At 33.0% G+C, this 21,679-nt stretch overlaps 4 protein-coding genes across 8 annotated transcripts; 1 reads left to right on the top strand and 3 right to left on the bottom strand.

Moving 5' to 3' along the window:
• Positions 1–2,765: 2,765 nt before the first annotated feature.
• Positions 2,766–9,372, bottom strand: LOC139091310 (angiomotin-like protein 1). The gene is made up of 8 exons (XM_070641334.1): positions 9,263–9,372; positions 8,131–8,576; positions 8,010–8,069; positions 6,731–7,941; positions 6,288–6,669; positions 5,772–6,217; positions 3,818–4,126; positions 2,766–3,752 (listed from the first exon to the last, which is right to left on the bottom strand). Exons 2-8 carry the CDS (start codon positions 8,432–8,434, stop codon positions 2,955–2,957), a joined length of 3,510 nt encoding a protein of 1,169 aa, XP_070497435.1. The 5' UTR covers positions 8,435–8,576; positions 9,263–9,372; the 3' UTR covers positions 2,766–2,954.
• Positions 9,373–9,456: 84 nt separating this feature from the next.
• Positions 9,457–14,929, top strand: TBC1D16 (TBC1 domain family member 16). 2 transcript variants are annotated; one of them, XM_070641336.1, is made up of 6 exons: positions 9,457–9,696; positions 11,403–13,383; positions 13,553–13,804; positions 13,870–13,907; positions 13,982–14,125; positions 14,195–14,929. In XM_070641336.1, exons 2-6 carry the CDS (start codon positions 11,477–11,479, stop codon positions 14,392–14,394), a joined length of 2,541 nt encoding a protein of 846 aa, XP_070497437.1. In that variant the 5' UTR covers positions 9,457–9,696; positions 11,403–11,476; the 3' UTR covers positions 14,395–14,929. The 2 variants fall into 2 exon arrangements, with proteins under 2 accessions (XP_070497437.1, XP_070497438.1); XM_070641337.1 differs by lacking the exon at positions 9,457–9,696 and adding an exon at positions 9,762–10,030.
• DCTN1-p150 (dynactin subunit 1) lies at positions 14,920–19,966 on the bottom strand. 4 transcript variants are annotated; one of them, XM_070641330.1, is made up of 8 exons: positions 19,631–19,966; positions 19,464–19,543; positions 19,286–19,398; positions 18,923–18,985; positions 18,662–18,730; positions 15,886–18,591; positions 15,426–15,765; positions 14,920–15,366 (listed from the first exon to the last, which is right to left on the bottom strand). In XM_070641330.1, exons 1-8 carry the CDS (start codon positions 19,725–19,727, stop codon positions 15,115–15,117), a joined length of 3,720 nt encoding a protein of 1,239 aa, XP_070497431.1. In that variant the 5' UTR covers positions 19,728–19,966; the 3' UTR covers positions 14,920–15,114. The 4 variants fall into 4 exon arrangements, with proteins under 4 accessions (XP_070497431.1, XP_070497433.1, XP_070497432.1 ...); XM_070641332.1 differs by lacking the exon at positions 18,662–18,730; XM_070641331.1 differs by lacking the exon at positions 18,923–18,985.
• A 379-nt stretch (positions 19,967–20,345) lies between these two features.
• Positions 20,346–21,651, bottom strand: LOC139091430 (protein artemis-like). Its single transcript, XM_070641515.1, has 2 exons — positions 20,995–21,651; positions 20,346–20,926 (listed from the first exon to the last, which is right to left on the bottom strand). The coding sequence occupies exons 1-2, from the start codon at positions 21,554–21,556 to the stop codon at positions 20,346–20,348; spliced, it is 1,143 nt and encodes a 380-aa protein (XP_070497616.1). The 5' UTR covers positions 21,557–21,651.
• Between the last annotated feature and the right edge of the window lie 28 nt (positions 21,652–21,679).

Here is a 21,679-nt window from a genome sequence, read left to right as displayed (position 1 = left end):
TGTGTTCAAAAAAAAACGAAATTTATAATACACACCAGACAATGAATATTATGAAGCTATAAACTGGTTGATTATATAAAAAAATTGTATACGTAGAAATACACTTAAGGGAAACTCGTAATGTCGCAATGCATCGAAACGAGAAGATATAAACGTGCATAAATACCCTAAAAAAAGAAATAAGGAAATTAAAGTAGACTATAGGAGCTTAAGTAGGCCGCCAATGTTATGTTCTTTTGCTCTTTCCTTTCGTGGAATGAGAACCGTTATGTATAAATTCTGTTTTGTATTTCTTCGTGCTCTTCTTAATGCCATGCCTTTAAAGAATATCTTACGTTGTTCATCACAGTGATGGAAAATTCATTAAGTACGGAAACCTTAACATTATCCATATCAAATTGAAATAAATAAAATAAAAAAACTTTAATTACATCTTTCTCTTTCAATATATGTTGGCAGTGGCAGCAAGCAACAGCAAAAGAAGAAAGAAAAGAGTAAAAAAAAACCTTGACACAGATTTCCATTAAACATTTCTTTTTCTTCACATTAAGCTTTGAGCTTTTTTTTTTATTTTCGTGTGTTGAGCACAGTCAGTAAAAATGATGAAATTCTTTTCGCTGTTTTGCCATTTTTTTTTCGTCACTAAATAACACATTCACTCTCATCACGTATATATAAGTTTGGTTTGTATCCACCAAATACAATCAATCTTGTTGCCTTGTTGCCTTTTTAAGATGAGATTCGATTTTGTGTATAAAGAAAGTAACGGTATGTTGTGCCATTTCTCCCATTTAGTCATATTGAAGAGAAAAAAAAAGGCACAGTTCTAGGTAATCGTATGAGCACAAGCTCAACAATATTCAGGGCACTTTCATTCTAGAATATATTAAAACACACCTCCATCCATTTTAATGATAATTTGATTATGTGAATGAGATAAACATGCCTGGGGATGAGATGTTTTAGTTTCAAGTTGATCAAAAAGTGGGTAGAATAATTAACAGGAATTCTGTGTAACACAATCGAAAGTTTGTTGAGCTTGTTGCTTGCGAATTTTTCATTTTTATGAAATTGATAATTAGAGATGATGATGATGATGTTTGGGTAGGTTGGGAGATTGAATTAAAGCGTCTGGTGTGTAGGATGAATTTTTTTGAGCTTTTCCTTTGAGCTTTTCAATTTCATGGCATACTTATTAAAGCAAAATTGATGAGATTATTCTTTTTCGTTAAAATTTTGATCAAAGTAATCTTCTTGTTTGGGAACTTTTTTTATTTGATTTTAATCTGAGGATAGGGATTTAAATAAACTTGATAGACAGTATCGCGATTTTATACATATTAATAAAGGTAATTTAAAAATATTGGTTATAAAAAAAGTTATAGTCATTTAAGTGGCCATATTAGGTTTTTATTCAAAAATCTTCAAGAATTTCGTTAAAATTTTGAATTTTTGTGTTTTTGCCTATGCTGGTTGCTCTCTTCGAATTGACGAGCAGCTACTAGAAAAAGAAGCAGCTTTAGGCGACGTCTAAATGAGGTTATGGATCATAGTTGCGATCGATACATATTGAAATCCGGGCATCAAAGTAAGTAGACACATTAATTTGCAAGTAGACATTCTCGCACCTAAGCTGAATTCTAAGCTCTAGCTCTGCGTGAAAAATGCAGTCCACAAGATTCTAACTAATCTTGAAGTCGACATTCCATTCAAATCCGAATATACTACGAGTTCTGGTTCTGTAATGATTAAGAGATCGGCTTTTAATGGAAATTGAACCCACGTAATTAATAAAGATAGGGTTGCTGATATCCCTGATTACACTACACTCAGACATCAATTAAGTCCATATGAATATTGTCCGCTTGATCGTCATTAGAATAACATTAAAATGTATGTCAATCGGCCCATTTAACATGCCTACTGACATGAAAAATAAATGTATGAAATCTAAAATATTCCTGAGTCATCAAACCTTTGATGTATTTAAATAACTTTACTCAGTGGCTTTTAAAATTCTTTAGAACTCTCAACACCAGCATTGATATATGAGAAAGCCTCAATATAAATTTTGAATCCTTACACCAACACATCAATATTTCATAAACAATTTTAAGACGTCTCAGCTGTTTTCTGTTACATCGTACCTAAAATTTTCATTCACAGAAGTAATAAAGCTATTTATGGACTTATCACGAATCAAAAATCTACGTCAGAACAGTAAATACAAAAGAATTCGGTCAATGTTGTCTCAAATATCTTCTGCTAAATCTTCTGATTTATCACGTCATAGCTGTATCTTATTGGAATCTAAAAATATCTCCTAGATATCCGACAAAACTGGTCTTATAACAGCAATAAGCAATTGTCATTTACACAAACCAGTAAAATTCCATTGCAAAATTTTTAATTTTTATGCTGTATTAAAAAAATCTTAAAAACAGGCTTTTAAGTCGAGAATTTTTCTCACACAAAGAATTTCTCCAACCTTCATAAATTTTTCTGTGGAATCTAGAAAGCTTGTCAAAGTCAATTAAGAGTGTGGTTGTTTCAAAAACGACCGTTAATTTTTCAAGAAATTCAAATTTTTTTGTAACGTACATTTTTATTTTAAAAGAAATTAAAGTTCAAAATCTTTTAAAGTGTTCGAATTTTTCGAAAATCTTAAGTTCGAATTTTTCGAAAATCGAATGTCGAAAAGTTCGAACTTGACACAACTTCACTCTGAGTCAACCCACAATGGAATTAAACAACAAATTAAGAACTTTTCTGCTCATTGACATAAAAGTTTTTTTGCTTTATTAAAATCCTTCAAAGTTTCGGTATTTATGTCCTTTTTAATACAATTCTACAAGCTTGCGTATAAAAAAAAAGTCTCGGATGTCAAAGATTAATCTCCCATGAAATAATCCTTTCTCGTTATGCAGACAAGAAATAAAAAAAGAAAATATCATTTAAAATTGTATGCGATACTTGTTTTCGCCACTATTGCTTCTTCCACTATTTGCGCGTTGATGTTGCTTCCAATCAGGATTCGGTGAATGTGCTTGAAATGCATGATGCAATACACTCGAGCTTGGTAAAGTTGGCTTTGTTGGTGAGCTATTGTTGCTATTTGTCAAATAATTAATTTTTGTTGTTGGATTGTTCGGATTTAAATTTAAATACTTTGGCGGTGTTCTAGTCCGGGAACGTTGCGTCAATTGCTGATATCCACCATCAGGCTTTGGACTTGAACGTGAATTTGAGCCACTTGAAATTGATCCTTCACGTGATTGATGCTGCGCACCAGGCGATTGACGCATAAATGTAATCTTTTTGCCGCTAGTCACAAAACGTTTTTGCGAGTCAGACGATGACGGTGAGTCAGGTAAGCGCTGATAATTCTTTGTAGACAAGTAATCGGGCTTATTTGAGTAATAAATTTTCGTGATGTTATTCGTTGTGTCAGTTTTTATCGTCCCATAACTCTTTGGATTATTCTTGGTTGAGTTCAGGGCCATTTGCAGTTCTGTCTTAATATCGACAAAATTTTTAGATCCACTTGATGTGACTGGTGATTGATGACGTTTTAAACTTGACGTTTTCATTTCATATTCACTTTTGCTGTTTGATTTATTTGATTCCGTTTCACTTAATCGTCCGTATTCGGTTTTTCTTGGTGGTTTCATCGTACGTGGAGGACGAGGCAATGCTGAGGGTGGAGCTGATGATTGACGATCTTTGCGTGGCGCGAGTAACATTTTCGGTAGCTATTTAGCAATGAGAATAATAAGAATCAAATCAGGTTCATGTAAATGACAATATGAAAAATTACTTTAGAATTCTCCGATGGCTGATTACTAATGTTGCTGATGTCATTCATATTATGTCCAATTGTCGACGAAATTTGTGCCAAATTATTATTTCGCAATTTTTGAGACGAACGACCTTGCTTCTCTAGCAGTACAATTTCTTCATTCTTGCCAGAATTGCTTGAATTTGCAGGCGTATTTTCCCTATGATTTCGCAAGTTTGCTAAGTTTTGCAGAAAAGCGTCGCTATTATTATTGGATGACGTCAATGCAGCCATTTCCTCTGCTAAAACTGGCTTTTTACTAAGAAGATTACTCGGAAAGCAGCATATCTGAAAGGTAATTGAATAAATACTCTCTGATGTGCTTGATATTTTTGAATAGGATTTAAAAAAAAGTTTTATATTCAAAAGAAAAAAATTTACCTGGATTTTGATGGCTGTTCCATCCTCTCACAACTTCCTTGGATATATCAAACACACAAAAGTTAACAAAACAGAACAAAAGGTTTGGTTGAGCGGAAAACTTTCAGCATATATGATAGGCCATTAATTGCACTGCGTATTTTAAAATTCAATAGTCAATATGCCAATTAAAAGTGAAGAGCGAGTTCCTCAAAATATTGAACAAAAGTGGCATTAGTCGAGGCTAATGCCAATTTTGCATTCTCGGGATAAATTTTTAATAATCAATCTTTCAAAAGAGATTCTATTGATCCCAAAAGCAAGGCAACTTTGATGTAAACATAAACAAAATCATTTTCCCGCCATTTTTGAATTCTCATCTCAGAATTTTAAATTCAAATTTAAAGCTCAATTTACGTCTAAATTTTGTTTTAAGATTATGAATGGATTGAAAAACTTGGCAAAAAGTCAGGAAATCCAACAAATTTTATGGTTTTAGAGTTTCAAATAGAAATTTTGACAAAATTCTCTCAAAATAAATTCTTTGTTTATGTTTATTGTTTACGATTTTTGGATAGGTAAATCAAATCACAATTGCAGACAATAGGACTTTACTTTTGACTCAAAATGCCTAGTAAATCAGCAATAGATTTACTAAACAAGTTGTATATCAAAGCATAATCCTCCCTGCTCAGGTTATAAACATGTTTAACAAAATCAATGGGGGGTAAAAACTTTTTTGGATATAATTTGTGCAAAAGCAGTTTTTGGGAACGCAATATGATTAAGCTGAAAAAATTGTCTATGATCTAAGTAACTTAAAACAGAAAAAAAAATCATTTTATTTCACAAAAAAATATATAATTTTATTATTATTGGGAACAAACAAAAAAAAAAGTAAGAATCTCAAGGGTATGAGCAGAGAATTATGTGACAAAACAACCCTTTATGGAAGGGACATGAGGCGTAAATTTTTTTATGTAAAATTAAGGCTTTCTCTCGCTACAAACATAATTAAATTAGTTAAAGAACATTCTTGTTAATATCTTTGTTTAGTGATTATTAGGAAAGTAAAAAAAGCTTGTCAAAAGCTTCCATTTCTATTAATTATTTTTGTTCCTACTCATCTTGGCATATGGTTATTAAATATTCAGTATATTCATGTTAATAGCACACAATAAATCAAATTTTGTATAAAAATATACAAACTTTATCCACAATTTGCATCCAAATATCTTGTCTCATCAGTCTTCTATAGATAGATTATACACAACTATATATATATTTCCAATTCTATGACTTAACATCAATAAAACACTTCCTGTTCTTCATCATCTTCCTCACGTGTAAAATTAATCGGTAATGATTGCATTGAATTGGAATATGTACTATTTAAATTGTTAGCAACATTTACATTTTTAGATATAGACGTACGACTTGGTGCAGCTGAACTCAAACTCAACGAGCTTGCTCGTGAATTGTGAATTAGTGCAGCATTTTTCGATTTTAAATTTCGATTTTGTTGCTGCTGTAATTGAATATGTTGTTGCTGTATTAATGTTAATTCACTTACTTTTGTTAATAGCTGATTATCTAATTTTTTAAGCTGATCATCAATCGTTTTTCTCTGCTCATCTAACGATTGATCATAATTTAAATAGTTTGATGCACTTGATGATGATGTGATTGATGGCTCTTGATGCTTATGTTGCATTGTATTTGATGTTGATGAGCATGATGTATTTGGTGATATACCAGTTGATGTTGGTGGAACGGATGATAATTTTGGTACGTAATTTTGCTGATAAAGTCCACTATATGCACCGGCTAATATAGCATCAAACGATGAATTTGATGTAGCTGATACAGTTTTCGAGCTATTTGACGATGGCATCAAATTGTCGTAATTTGATGTATTATAAATTAAGGGGGTTGTGGGCGTCGATGATACAATTGAAGATGATGATGGCGTATAATCGTTATTGTTCAAAATATTGTATGCTTGGTTAGCTGAATATACTGTGAATGGTAAAGGCATTATTATTATTTATTGACTATTCTTACTTATAATAAGCATGAACAAACTTACATTTTTGTTGCTCTTGTAACTGCCTTAATATATCCTCCTTCTCTTTTTCTGCCAATCGATTTTCAACCATTTTTAAACGAGTTTGTAGCTCATTAACTTTCCTTTGTGCTGAATGTGCTTCAGATATTATTCTATCTGTATCCTGTACAGCACCATCCATACCCATATTACGTCCATCATCCATATTACGTTGATCAAATTTTGAGCATTCAGCTTCCAAACGCATAATTTGATTATCTTTCTCCCGTAACTGCCATTGTGTAGGCGTACGATTTAAATCTTTAGATAATTCGTTTTCAAGTTCAAGTCGTAATTTATCTCTACGCTCATTTGCGCTTATTAATGACTGTAGTTGTTTCTGATAAAGTTGCTTTTGTCGTACCTAATTGGAATGTGTCCAAAATGAAATGAGTAAGCTTAGACAAGCCCTAATTGATACATACCTCTTCCTCAAGCCTCTTTAAGGCTGAATCTAAAACATTTATGTGAATTCTTTGTTCCTCAAGTGTAGCGCTTTGAGCCTGAATCTCTATATATTGTCGTTTATTTGCATCGACCAATTCCTTATTCTGTTGAATGAGTTGCGTTATCAAAAGATCTTGTTGCGTTCGTCCAGTACTTGCGAGTTGTTGTTGTTGCTGTGTCGTAGCTATAATCAATTGTTGCTGTAATGTCTCAACCTGTTCTCTTAAGGCACGATTTAATTCTTGTAGGCGTCGACAATCTGATTGTAATCTTGTTCTTGCTGTTTTCTCTAGTCGTTCACGTCTCTCACAACTTTGTACTAATTCCTCATGTACTCGATAAATATTTGAAACTTCCTGTTCAAGCTTTTGAGATTTTGCAACTTTCATTAAACAATCATTCAATTGACTCCTCAATTTATTATTTTCTACTTCCAACTGTTCAAAATCATTAAAATTTAATGTATTTGTGGCAGAATTATTACTTTCACGATTTTCAGCATCACCACTCAACTTTGTTAGATCTGGCTGAGATTTACTTTTGCTACGACTACTATTCATATCCGGCCAATGTTGTTGATTCGATGATGAATTATTTTCGGATACGCCTGAATCTCTCGTCGATGAGTCAAGTGTTGATGGTATTTTAACTTCCTTTGCTAAATGCTTCAAGACATAACTCTGATTTAAATATTGTTGCTCATTCTCAGTTATTGGCGTCATTGTGCTTGCCTCATTATTATGACCAGCATAATTTCCAAGTGAACGTGATGCACTCTTATCTTTCTTATAATTTGGTGGCGACGGCGATGAATTAATAAAATAAAGATCATGCTTAAATCCTGGACTAGTTCCAGAAAATAATGGCTGTGATTCATTATTATCGTGTATGATTAATGTCGAATAACTTGATTGTGATACATCCAGTGATGAACGATTAGATTGTGGATTATGATCAATGGAATTTCTATTTGATTGTTGTTGCTGACTTTGTTGCTGTTGTTGTTGTTGTTGCATGATTAAAGAATTTCTCTGACTTCCATTATTATCTCTTAAATCAACTGAAACACTACGATTACTAAATCTTTGCGGTGGATTTGTTGCATCCGTTGAGGCACTGGCATATCTAACTTTTGTCGGTGGTGGTGGTTGCGGTTGATTCGATGAAACTTTTTCGTAAATATTTAGTTCTATAAGATAAGATAGCAAAATGAGTACATTCTATTTATACAGCAGGGAAAACAGTAAATAAACTTACGTTGATTATCGTTTACTGGCGTGACGTTTCCCGATAAATTTTCTTGTCCTTGTGGTTCAGCTAGTTAAATAAGACAATTTATTACATTACATGACTTTATATTAATTAATTAACTTCTTACCTCTTGGTTGTAAGAGCACATAACGTTCCTCTTTTGACAGATTTCCATCAGACTCATCCTCAAAATAATCTTGCTCGTCATCGTCAGTGTCAGAGAAATTTGTCGGCTTAATCTCTTGTGGTGGCTTTTGCTCTCGCACAATCTGTGCCTTTGGCATTGGAATATTTGTGGGTGTTGCTGACTTTCTCATACGGACAGCTGTTATGGCCGGTGTCTGTTGTTGTGGTTGCTGTTGTGCTGATAATATTACTGTTTTCTTAGTATTGGTCGATGCAAACGGTGAAAATCTTAGATTTGAAGACATTATGATTCGATTTTGTTGTTGTTTTGGATTGTTAGGCACTTTGTTTCGATTATGATAAAAATGTTTAAGGCACTCTCATTAATATACATGAATATTTTCTTATTATTTATAAATAAGTGCTCCAATACATTTATGTTTCCATCTAAAATAGAATGAATATAAGAGGATGAGCTTGTGCAAATAATTTTAATGTGGGTCTCAGGTTTGAATAAATTTGGTTTTAAAGGAGAACTACCCAAGTAATCAAAATGTACATATGCATTCCTAAGGGACATCAATGTTATATATATGGAACATTTTGGTTCCGTGGATGGCATTTGCAAATAATGAATTATTAAAACCGAGGACCCCCAATTAATCAGCATATGTTGTAATAATATTCCGATACAATTCCACATTCAATAATATTTTTAGCGCATATGCTACAACTGTTATTTTTTCGCTTTCATTCATACATGCTATATATTTTTTTGTTCCTTAATAACAACAATGTATGAATGGAATGTTGACTTTCATGTAAATTTTACCAATACTTTGACAGAAATTTTATGTATGAAATTGAAATAGGAAAGTGCTCTAAATTGATGATCAATTGTATCATATTCATCCTTAATTAGGTTAACTGAACAGCTATTCCATGAATATTCAGCGATTTAGGCACAAAAAGTCATAATTTGAACAATTTTGAAATTTTCTCAACAAAAATATTTTTTCATCATTTTAAAATTCAATTTTTGGCACTTAAATCCACAAATTTATGCTGACTTTTGTAATCTCCAGAGGAACTGAACTTTAAATTATGTTTTTATGATATTTTAAGCTACTCACAATTGTTTGGAAGTTATTAAAATTAAAATATATAGAATGATTCACTACTTCGTTTTGCAATATGTTAAAAATAATGTTAGTTCCGAAATTCCTCAACGGCGGCAGCATAAGCACATCGGGTTAACGCACTTTTACATAACAGATGCATTATTAGAAAACATTCAACCTTCCAGTACTGAATATTATCTTAATTAACGAATGATTCATCACGGTCAAAGTTGTAAACAATAAGTTAAAGCATAAAGTTGTGATTTTAAGTGATCCAGTGACTCATATATTCTTCAAAATAAGACTTTTTGGATGTAAATAAACTATTCCATTGGAATGTTTTCATAAAATTACAAAAGCATAAAAGCTCCAAAGGAATATTCCAACATAAATCGAATCATAAAAGCATTAAAGGATGTAAAAGTTTTAAAATATTCTGTTTATAGGTAAAAAGTTCATTAAAATGCCAAAAAATATCAAAAGTTTGTAGATTAATAATAATAGCACTCAATAATACTGGAATTGACTGTTTATTCAAGTGTCAAGCACGAATAAATTGTGATAAAAACAGAAATTGATAAATTTTTTCATGTCATGCGCGGTGACTAAGCTTCCAAAATTTCTCTATCTCTTCTATTTTCAATAATTTTATCATTTGATGAAAAAGATAGCAGTGACATTTAGGAAAATAAGGTTTAAATACGTATTTACTTAAAGCTTGTTCAGTTGATTTTAAAAATCAGAATTATAAAATCACAGTGAAGGACAAGAAGCAGCTTTGTGAGTATAAAAAGGGGAAATACCAAAAATATTAATGCATAAAATTCTTAATTGAATTTCCCATGATTACTGCCATAAAAAAAGTTTATTTTTCACCAACACAAAGTGATGTAAAGTTAATGCAATATCAAAATTGATTAAGCCTGACGTCTATAAAGTAGATTAGCAAAATGTATAACGTAATAAATAAAGCATTTGATGTCAGTTACACGAAAAGAAGAAATGATTGCGAATTGAGAATTGCTGGAAAAATCGATAAAATTGTCTTTCGCTTGAGAAGGAAAAACAAATTTTTCAGTACAACTTTTTTGTGATTGTGAAAAAGTTTATGAAGGTCGCGTATAAAGCATACAATTGTGAGCAGGGTTGTTAACCTGCGGGTATGATCAATTAACTGATAAAGTCATTAATCATTCCCAAACTGTTGGTGTTTCCTAAATTATTTAGGGATTTGACTGTACAAATTGCTGTATTGTGGTTTGGCTTGGCACTAGATTCGATCATATCCAGCCTAATCTGGTTTAAACTAGTATGTCATCACATTTTCAAAGATGCATCAAGCCACAGTAGCATGTTACTAAGCATATGTAGTTTCAATAGAAATCTGATCTACCCGAGTGAAACAAACTGCTGACTAGTCGACCGTATGTCTAATAAAAAACTTGGCATTTCATTGGAAGTAACACAAATATCAAGATTATATCTAGACATTTGGTCGACTAATCAAGGCCTACTATGCTTTGATCTAGCTATTAATAACAGTGGTAAGCAAGCTGTGTGCCTCGACATACTCATGGCTACCAATATAATATGGAAAATTCATGAACCGTATGCTCTGTACGGTTTCAATCGAGGCTTACTACCAAGGTGTACCGTGAAAAATCAAAGGTTGTCCACCACTGAGCTATAAAATGAGTCTTAGTCTAGATAATCGGGGACTGTGGTATCTCTGAAGAGTTCAATCACAACTGTTACTAGGCCATAAGCAGTACAAATTGATCACATTGAGTCACTAGTAGAATACGTCGCCAGGTGACATGGCTGCCCCGTGACAGCTGTTTTTGAAATGAATCGCAGTATGCCGTTGAGACTCCATTTAGAAAATAAGGAAATCTTGATTGCATGCATATATAGGTAGAGGGCAAGTCAAACCTAGCCTTTCCTGTGATTAATTCCAAATCAAATCTTCCTTTATCAACTTCAGCTGTTCAATTCACAGACATCAACCCTGATCAAATCAAAGAGTCGTTAACATGGAATGACATATTGCCAAAAGGGCATAGAATAATTTAAAATTTAATCTACAAACATCAGCAATTGGATGTACAATATTTATGTCAATAACATTTGAATCCTTCCAATTTATTTGCAGGTATAACACAGATAGGATCAAAAGCATTTGAATTTCAAATTATTTTTCGCGAATTGAGAAGTAAATCGTAAACAATGCCTATAACAAGTATTCTCAAGAGAGCCACAAGCTATATATTAGGCAGTGGTGAGGATGAAATGACAATTGAGGATTTCAATTATGAAGACAATGAAGTTTTATTCTGTAAGAATAATGTATGTGTACATCCACCGCTTTTAGTACGTGACCCTGAAAATGACACTTGCCATTTCTCCGGGTATTTAACATTGTGTACAAAAACATTCATAGATCAACATAATTTAGCAAAACGTCCAACCTTATTATTATCATGGATTCCTAACTCAACATTAAGGAAATGTCCATTGGAATTAGAAAATTGCTCGCCTCATCACTTACCAAAAACAGCTATAACTGTACAGAAGCGTATGCAATTAAAGGAAGAAGATGAAGACATAAAGTATAAGGAGAATCATACAAACAACAATATTGGAAGTGACAGGAAGAACATTAACAGTAATAACAACAATATTCAAATTCAGATGATTAATACGACAAATCCCTTCCTAGAAAATTACGTAGATCCCGAGGAATTGGCATTACAACAACAAAAGCAGGAACAAAATAATCAACAGAATTCAGTTCAGCCACCTTCAGACAGCAAGTCTATGAACTTTTCGGATTATTCTGAGACTATCAGCATTTCATCGAGTTCCGATCATGTAAGCGACTACAATTGTTATACAAATACGGTTGCCACAAGTCAAGCACCGACATATATTGAAGAAGATGAAGGAATCATTGACTCGACACAAGATGATAACATTCCAATGAACGACGATGAAAGAAGTAAAAATGAAAAGGAACAAATTGATGACGAAGAAGAGCGCGAATTAAAGGCTGAACTGGAGCCATTACTTAATGAAGATGAGTTTTCGGATCATAAAACACTAACACGTCAGACATCAGCTCCTGTCTCAAAATCAGCAGCAGCTCATTTATTAAAGAATCTCAAACAGCATCAATCGATGACGTCAGTTAATATAACAATTGCAAATCCACAAGTTGAAAATATTGACGTACCTGCTGCATCTGACATTAATGATGATACGGCAACAAAGCAAATAATACGATCTATGTCAATTTCATCTGTTGATGAAAATAATCCAAATTGGATGACGGCTGAAATGTATGCATATAAAAATAATCTTATGTTTCCAGAAAGTGTTACTGCATCGCCAATTGTCACACGTAAGCATAATCAAGCGTCGTCAAAATGTCGTCGATTTTCTGTTGATCTCAGTCAAATGCGCTCATTGAGACTGTTCTTTAATGACGAACAATGTACATCCGGACAATTGGTTATAGCCAGTCGAGAATCTCAATATAAAATATTACACTTCCATCACGGCGGGTTAGATCATTTAGCACAGGTTTTGCATCAATGGCATTGTTTATTGCATAATATTAAGGCAACGCCTGGACATGATGAAGCCAATTTGCCGTATCGTCAATTTATGGTTTGTCGTCCTGAAGTGAGAAAGAGTGAATTACATCCAGAGGAAGGCAAAGTTCCAAAAATAACAACTGAATATTTCTATGGACAGTTGGTGAATGAAAAGGGTCAAATTGAGGATGACTTGCAATTAAGGAAATGTGTCTTCTTTGGTGGACTTGAGAAGAATTTAAGGAAGACCGTATGGCCATTCCTACTTCATTGTTATTCCACCAGTTCTACATTCAACGATCGTGTTGCTCTATCGGAATTAAGAAAACGTGAATATGATGAATTGACTAGAAGACGACTGTACTCGATGTCGCCAGAGGAACAGGCCAAATTTTGGCGAAATGTTCAATGTGTTGTTGAGAAGGATGTCGTCCGAACGGATCGAGGAAATCCATATTTTGCTGGCGAAGGAAATGTTAATATTGATACAATGAAAAATATACTGCTTAATTTTGCGTTCTATAATCCTGGAATTGGGTGAGCATCATTTCAAAATTTAACGGATTTTTAGAATTTTGAAAAACTAAAGTTCAAATTTTGAACTTGCGAATTTAAATAGTAAAAAAACCGGTAAAATTTGAATTTTAGAAATCCGTTAAACAATTATCAATTTCACTAATTAAAAAACTTTCTCTCATTTAATCAGCTACACTCAAGGCATGAGTGATTTAATGGCACCCGTCCTATGTGAATTGAAAAATGAAAGTGAGACATTTTGGTGCTTCGTTGGTCTCATGCAGCGTGCAATTTTCGTCTGCACACCAACTGACAACGATATAGATAAACATTTAAAATACTTACGTGAATTGATTCGCTTAATGGTACCAAAATTCTACGAGCATCTGCAAAAGCACAACGATGCGATGGAACTTTTGTTCTGCCATAGATGGATATTGCTGTGAGTTGGAGATTAAAATTTAATTCCTTTTTTTATTTATTTGATAATTTTTTGGATCTTTGCAGATGCTTTAAACGAGAATTTACGGAAGCCGTTGCTATACGTAAGTGCATCAATAAAACTTTTTATTCTCATCCAGATGTTTTATTAATGAATATCATTTTTTTTTGTCTGTAGGTATTTGGGAAGCTTGCTGGGCCAATTATTTAACCGATTATTTTCATCTTTTCGTCTGTCTTGCGATTATTAGTGCTTATGCTGATGACGTGATTGCTCAAGATCTCCGAACGGACGAGATGTTGCTTCATTTTAGTTCCTTAGGTAAAATGATTTATAACTCAAAAATATCCCATCATTAATAATATTTTTCTGTTGTTTCTACATACACAGCCATGTACATGGACGGACAATTAATCTTAAGAAAAGCTCGCGGTTTACTGTACCAATTTAGACAATTTCCAAAGATACCGTGCAGTTTATTAAAATTATGTAGACGATGTGGCCCAGGGATATGGGATAGTGCCCATCATCCAGCTGTAGAATGCATAGGACACGAGGAAAACGAAAGATGTGCTTTAGCAGACAACTAAATCAAATTTAATACTAACTCACCAAAAATCATTATTTATTGTTATAATCAAAAGTGGATATACCTACAACAAACGAATTATGTCAAATGCAAAAGTATTTAGATTAATAATATAGGGAATGGCAGCTGCAACTTCTAATTCAAAATATAACGGTTCAAAAATATTTGAATTTTCAAAACCGTACAACAGTGATGAAATTCAAATTTTAACGGCTCAAAACCATACAACAGGAAAAATTAAATTTGTAAGGTTTTCAATCAAGTTGTCTCAAGGAATATGACATACATCGAGGAATTGTCGCTGTTCCCTATTAATACTACAAGATATAATAATTTAAATAAATTAACCACCAAATCACACAACATCTTTGAATATAAATGTTTAATCAAAGTGAAATACAATGTTTTAACGAAGAAAAGTGACGATACAGTCATGTTAAATTGTATTTATTCATGATACACTGAAAGTCGTTGAATGCTACACTTTCATAATGGAAAAGATAAATAAAAATTTACGCTTAAATCATTAATTTATAGAGCAAGGCATTACCTTTATTAATAATAATTATGTTATTTATTTAAAAAAGGAGCAGAATGAGTACAATGCGCAAAGCATAATAATTTAATTTAAATTAATAACTTTTAATGGGATATCGTGTAAAGTACAAAGTGTGATTTATGGAATAAGGAATTATTTTAGAATTCACGCTTAAAGGTCCCATCATCCTTGGAATTCTTTAATAGCATCACCTTTTGGGAATTTTGCAAAGCCAGTCGTTGTGACTGCATTATAAGGCTTTCGGTCAAGATATTCCTGGACTATTTCGCCTACTACATGCTCAACTTTTGCATTAATTTGATTTCGAATCTTTTGCTGACGATTCTTATGGTCCTGAACTATTTTCGTAAAGTTTCCGTATTTTGTCTTTGTTGTTGGAATTTCTGAGCTTTTAACGAGTGACATTATCATGTCCTGTGAGGATTGAATAATAAATTTAGTTCTTGTTTTCAATTATTTTAATGACTACTTACGTATTTGACCTTTCTCAATTCATCATCTAGAGCTTCAAGTTTTGGATCCCGAAGTTTAGGAACATGTAATGGTTTTAAATTTTTCAGAATCTTTTCATAATCTTGTGCTTGAATCTTCATTCTTTCTTCACGTTCGCTCTTAAGTGCCTTCTGTAGAAGTGATAATTCCTGAGCGATGTATGGAGAACTTGCAGATATATCTAGAGCAGTTGTTGTCTTCAAATCTCCTCGTTTGCTGCTATAAACCTTCAATTTCTCTCTTAAAGCACCTCGTTCGTGTTCTAATGAGTCAATATCACTCTGGAGATGATCCATTGTCTTTTCGTATTCCTTCTCTTGTCTGTGAATAAAAAAAAATATTTAAACGGATTTTTGATATTTGAAATTATAACGAATTTTGAAAAATTCAAAAACTTAACGAAGCTATGAAATTCAAATTATAAAACGCCGTTAAATTTACCTTTCAATTTTAAGTAGCGCCTCTTCCAACTCTTTCTGTAACTTGGTTGAATTAGACTCATGATCAAGTTGCAATACAGACAATTTCTTCTCTGCCAAGTCCTTTCGGATCTGCATTTCAGACAATTCATTCTGTTTCATTTTCAAGCTCATCTTAAGCTGTCGAATTTCAGCATCGCGATTTTCTAATGTAGCCGTTAATGTCTTCGTCTCTTCCAAATGTTTCTTGACAGTATGTGCTCGAACTGCAATTGGAGCTTGCTTCTTTTCATTTTGTGCCGCTGACATAATCTCATATTCATGATCTAACAAATATTGTGCTAATTGAGACATGTCTGTATTGGCATTAGTCAATAGAGTCTTTACATTCTGTGATATTCCACGATCATCTTGCTCATAAACTCGTTCACATAATTGTGAAAGCAATTCCCATAATTTTGCATTCGATATTGCTACAACAGATGTTGCATCGACTGCATCGGAAGTGATATAAGCGATTACATGTTTGGATGTAAGATGCATTAAAGTAAGAAGCTTGCTATAATTATCGACGGTTGTCTTAAGATTCTGTAAAGTGTTCATTGATAAGTTACATTTTGTAACTGCAACATCTTGTGGTAAGCGACGTTTGATAAGCTTCAATTGCTGTCTAATGTTATCACATGTTTGAATAACAAATTGAAGCAGTAAGCCACTTTCACTTGTCTCATCGCCACCCTGAATTAATGCACGAATCATTGCACTACTTGTCTCAATTGAATCACATCCCATAAATAATGCAGCAATACAGTCGCGTACCATTTGAGTTTCATTTGTTAAGCCTTCACTTGCCAGAAGTACTGAATAAATAGCATTAAAGAATGACACGCATTTCTCCAAATTATCTGTCGATGAATTTTCATCCAATTGATTCTGTTTAAGGAGATCAATAATTGCATCGATTATTTTCTCTTGTGCAAACATTTCAGGCAGAGATGAACCGATTTTAAGTAAGACTTCAGGTGTACATGAACTCAATCCGAATAAGAATTGATGCATGACTTGTTGGAGATTATGAATAAAGTAAAGTAATCGTGAACGGAAAGCAAATTGATGTACAGCATGTCCTTGCATGGTTGCATTTCTATCAATCAATGAAACTGGTCCATAACGGTCTCGAACTTGTGTTACAATTATTCCAGCTTTAAAGACTATTCTTGAAACGAGTAAAATGACCAAAATTGCATCATGATCACCGCCACGAGCCATAAATGTTTCAGGCATAAAGCTTAACAAGTACTTTATGTGCTCATTAACTTCTGTTAATTCAATCTGTCTCAATTGTAAATCAATTGCACGAGTATGTGCTTTAGCGTCTGTAAAGATTTGCTTGAAGTCGATTGTTTCGGTAATTTTATGGTCGCTTTCAGCCATTCTTGATTCTCGATTGACTTTATCTCTCAACTCTTGAATTTGATCATTTAATCGTTGAACTAGTTCTCTGAATTTAAGAATTGTAGTGTCACGATCATGCACAGTCTCAAGTGCTGCATCTTTCTCTCTCAATGCTTCTCTTTTCGCTGCTGTCGCCATATCCAATTCTTCACGCAAATCAAGTTCTAGCTCATGATTAGATTCAACGAGCTGTTCATGAACTTCCTCTAATGCCTCTAATTCAGCTACTTCCTCTTCTAATTGCTTAACTCTTTCTTCTAGTTCCATTTTCTTCTCACCTAATTGTTCAACCATCTCTTCAGCACCCAATGCAGCATCAACCTCTTCCTGCAATTCTACAATCTGAGCCTCGAGTTCATCAACGCGACTTGAAAGCTTTTCTTTTGTTCTTTGCAATTCCTGAACTTCAGATTTCTTCATTTCTAGTTCTTTTTGCAGCTTTTGAATCTCATGCTTCTCATGTGCTGAAAGATCGCGCATACGAACCAGCGTTTCACGTAATCTAGTATTTTGCTGTTCCAATTGTTTCATTTCATAGACAGAAACGCCACCCGATTCACCACCGGCACTTCCTTCAGTTTTAATTGTTGAACGATCTTGCATCTCGGTCTTTAAAATCTCAAGATCAAGAGTCAGTTCCTCAATTCTTTCTTTTGCATTTTCTAGTTCCAACTGTAGAGTATCAGCTTTCTCTTCTGCCATTTCTTTATCCAATGTAATTAACTCTACATTCTCAGTCAATTCAGCCATTTCCTCTTGATGTTGATCTCTTGCTTCAATTGCATCTTTAGCTTCTTGTTTGGCACGTTGCAATTCACGCTGCAAGCTTGATTGTGCTTCCATAATTTTACTCTTAAACTCTTGAAGTTGATCAAATTGATTTTTCATCTTATCAAATTCCCTCATTCGTTCCTTATCTTCGGACCTTCTCATTTTCAATGTCTCTAACTTTTCATTCAAGTCTTGAACTTGCTTCTTCAGATCATCATTTTCTTGAGTTAATTGTGATATATGAAGCTTATCCTCGCTTGTTGGAACGACTGATGGAGATATCAGCGACTGACCCAAAGTGAATTGTGGCTTTAAAGTCTCTAAAAATCCAGTTTCTACAAATGATGCTCGTTTCGATGTTGAAACACTATCAGCAGGACTCATTGAAGTTCTAGTGGTTTTTATTGCATCTTGCTTTTCACTACTTATTGCCATTGGTTGTGCTAACTGCGTCCTCGATCCAGACAAACTAGTACGACTACCCGTTAACGATAGTCTTGAACTAAATGTGGGAAAAATTATTTAATTAATCTTATACGAGTCTATGGGAATGAAAAATGAGTCAAATAAACCTAGAAGTTGATGGAGTTATAGATGGTTTTTTGGATGAAACTTGTTTTACTGGTGATTTACGTCTTACTCTACATTATATAAAATGTATGTTAATTGTTATAATTTTTCAAAAAATATATCAAAATAGGATCCAATATATTTATTTAATATAAAAAAGGAGGCAAGGAAGAGACAGAAAGAACAAACATGAATGTCATGAGTACATTGCATTGATTTGGTTAGTAAAATTATGCTAGCTACGTTAATAATGTGAAACTTACGCTGTAGGTTTCGCAACTGGATTGCTACCGGATAGTGATAAAAGTGACCTCGATGAACCAGAACTTAATAAATGCAAGCAATAAATACAGAGAATTGAATATAGATAGTAATACATTAAAGAATACCATGAAGCATGAAATGAAATGATCTACATATATATATTAATTAAATCTAGTGAATTCGAGTTAGTTTTAATGCATTTATGAGTTGTGCAAGTGTTAAGCATTAAAACTTACGTCTTTTTAGCTGGACTGTTAAAATTAATAACAAATAAATATAGTTATACCATTAAATAAGTCATTACCAAAGGAAGGATAGAATAGGATGAATCATGCACAAAACTAGCGTCGATTATAACTTACGTGCTCAGACGTGATCTTGGCTTTTCATCAGGACTGTCCAGAATTGGATTATCAGAATCATCAAGAAAAATACATTGTGTATCACGAACAAACATTCCATAACTGTCTTGGCACTAAAATAATTTCAGCAATAATTTTTCTTTTTCTTAATATGATATGAAAAAGGTGTTGGACTTACTGAAAAATATTGAGTTCCTTTAATGGTTCCGTTATTTTTGCCTTTTGGCTCATCCAGCACTACTCCAACCCATTTTCCAGCTAAAATATAAATATTTTCATTTTTGGATCATCAATTTTGGCACAAGTGAAAATTTTAAAAGGTAAAAAACAAATATGATGACTCACCTGCAAAACTTGTTAATCCAATGTACTGAACAGTTCCTTTAACACCTTTTTCCTTGATTTCTACTCGCGTTCCTGTCCGTAGAATTCTTTCAGCCATCGTTTTATTCTATTTTCCTGCTATTAAGAAGAAAATTTTCAATTTGTGAAATTTTCCAAAGTGAAAAATATGTTTTAAGGCTGTTGTTGATGTAATTGTTGCTGCCGGTGCGTTTCTTGTAGATTTTTATGCTTAACAAAGTTAATCAGCACTTCTAAACCATTTATTTAACATGCAATTTGTGTAATTATGATTTTTTTCAGTGGAAAAAAGTTTATTTACTAATTTCGAGCACAAGGGGAGAATCAACGCAAAGAACACAAAAATTCAAATTTTAAACCGTTAACATTTATTTCGCAATGAAAAATTTCTCCGGTGTGCTATTTAAAATTTAATTAATTATTCTTTCTTGGAGAAAGATTTTTAGCTAAATAATATTATGGTCATATCATCAAGATTGAATTGCATTCAAATAAATCAAAAATGACAGAGTCAACATCGAGTAAAGTAACAAAAACTTGCCGAATGTGTTTAAGTGATAATCCCGTGCAGAAATATTTGTGAATCAAAAAAAAAAGCTCCAAGGAACTGAAAATTAAGTTTGAGAAGTGTTTCAAAATTACTGTAAGTAAACATTAAAGTTGGAGTTACGATTGTAGTTAATAAACGAGTTTTATTTCACTGCTTAACTTTCTTAAAAACTTGTTGAGAATCACAGTTACGACTGTTAATCGTGCGTAATCGCTTAAATCTATTCTTTGGCTTTTTATCGTCAACATCCATATTACTTTTATTATAAGATTTAATCATGTTCCTTATCATAGTGTTCATAATTTCTTTTTCCCTAAAATTATCGGGCACTACTGTTGCAATAATACTTTTCGGCTCTAAAAATGCGACGAAATCTTCAATTTCCGACAGACTGTTATGTGTAGCATAGCAAACGCGGACAGTCTTTTTTGACTCATCCATATGCTCAAATGGTCTGTCTTTAGTCCAATTCTTCCAGTACATGGCAGATAACTTGATGTTCAGCGTATTTTTGTCATTTGTTTTCCCATCCGAGTCAGAAACAAATGAAGGCTTTAAATAAATTCTCGAATTAAGGATATCGCGTGTAATACATGTTGTCAGCTCTGATATCACTAAGTATTGTTCATAAACAGCCTCTTCATGTATATAAACTTTTTCCTTGAACTTTTTATTTATGTCTGTCAATAATCTCTCGTAGCCATACCGTGCTGAAGGCTGCATGCAAACTGTGAATTAAAAGCATATAGTTTTTAGTATTATGTTTCTAATTTGTTAATGTTTTGCTATACAATACCTCTGTTACTAGATGATTGTGACAAATGTTTGTCTATGATCTCAATGATTTTAGAGCTGCTCTCATGTTGAGTTGGAAAATGTTTGTATGAATGATTAAGGAATGTCGTGTCTAAATATAATACTAAGTTTCCATAGCTCTTGATTTCATTAAGAACTTTTATGTTTTGAGCATGTTTGAGTGAAATCCTAAAATCACCAGTATAGAGGATATCAAGTCCTTCAATTTGAAATAAGAGCATGCATGCACCCATACAATGTCCAGTTGCATTTAATGCAGTCACAATAAATTTCACTTCCTTGCCATCGTCGTCCATAAATTCAATATTCATTGGAAATCCATACTCGAGTATTTGGACATTAATTGACGGATATTTCTTCTGAATAATCAATGCAGACATTGTCGTTGTATATAAAGGTGATGAAATTTGAGATAAATTCTCAAGACTTCTCATATGATCGCTGTGACAGTGAGATAGAAAGTAACATTTGGATTCTGTATTCTCAAAATTGTCAACACTAATGTGTTGAATTTCTTGCATTTGTCCATTGAAGGTACTCATGTTGATTCACAAAATATATATATGCACAGAATAATGAATTACACAATATTAAATAACAAAAATAAAATAAATATTTTCAATTTTAATATAAACAAATGCTAATGCGATGGATTGGAAAGTGAA

Source organism: Chironomus tepperi, unplaced genomic scaffold (assembly GCF_022539635.2).
Source record: "Chironomus tepperi strain 1889 unplaced genomic scaffold, CSIRO-AGI_Ctep_v1 contig_244, whole genome shotgun sequence".
NCBI lineage: Eukaryota > Metazoa > Arthropoda > Insecta > Diptera > Chironomidae > Chironomus > Chironomus tepperi.
Note: the sequence above shows the minus strand (reverse complement) of the source record. Positions and strands in the feature narration are given on the sequence as shown.

Bases quoted from the DNA above. Each gene is read 5' to 3' on its own strand.
- DCTN1-p150 (XM_070641330.1), bottom strand. From the start codon at position 19,727: ATGGCTGAAAGAATTCTACGGACAGGAACGCGAGTAGAAATCAAGGAA. The intron at 15,766-15,885 runs GTAAATTTAACG...TTTTATTCACAG, and splicing joins GCGCTACTTAAAATTGAAAG to ACAAGAGAAGGAATACGAAA. The intron at 15,367-15,425 runs GTAAGTAGTCAT...CAATCCTCACAG, and splicing joins AATTGAGAAAGGTCAAATAC to GACATGATAATGTCACTCGT.
- LOC139091430 (XM_070641515.1), bottom strand. From the start codon at position 21,556: ATGAGTACCTTCAATGGACAAATGCAAGAAATTCAACACATTAGTGTT. The intron at 20,927-20,994 runs GTATTGTATAGC...TTTAATTCACAG, and splicing joins ACAATCATCTAGTAACAGAG to TTTGCATGCAGCCTTCAGCA.
- TBC1D16 (XM_070641336.1), top strand. From the start codon at position 11,477: ATGCCTATAACAAGTATTCTCAAGAGAGCCACAAGCTATATATTAGGC. The intron at 13,384-13,552 runs GTGAGCATCATT...TCATTTAATCAG, and splicing joins TTCTATAATCCTGGAATTGG to CTACACTCAAGGCATGAGTG. The intron at 13,805-13,869 runs GTGAGTTGGAGA...GGATCTTTGCAG, and splicing joins TGCCATAGATGGATATTGCT to ATGCTTTAAACGAGAATTTA.
- LOC139091310 (XM_070641334.1), bottom strand. From the start codon at position 8,434: ATGTCTTCAAATCTAAGATTTTCACCGTTTGCATCGACCAATACTAAG. The intron at 4,127-5,771 runs GTAAGTGAATTA...ATTACCTTTCAG, and splicing joins ATAATCAGCTATTAACAAAA to ATATGCTGCTTTCCGAGTAA. The intron at 3,753-3,817 runs GTAATTTTTCAT...ATTGCTAAATAG, and splicing joins AGCCATCGGAGAATTCTAAA to CTACCGAAAATGTTACTCGC.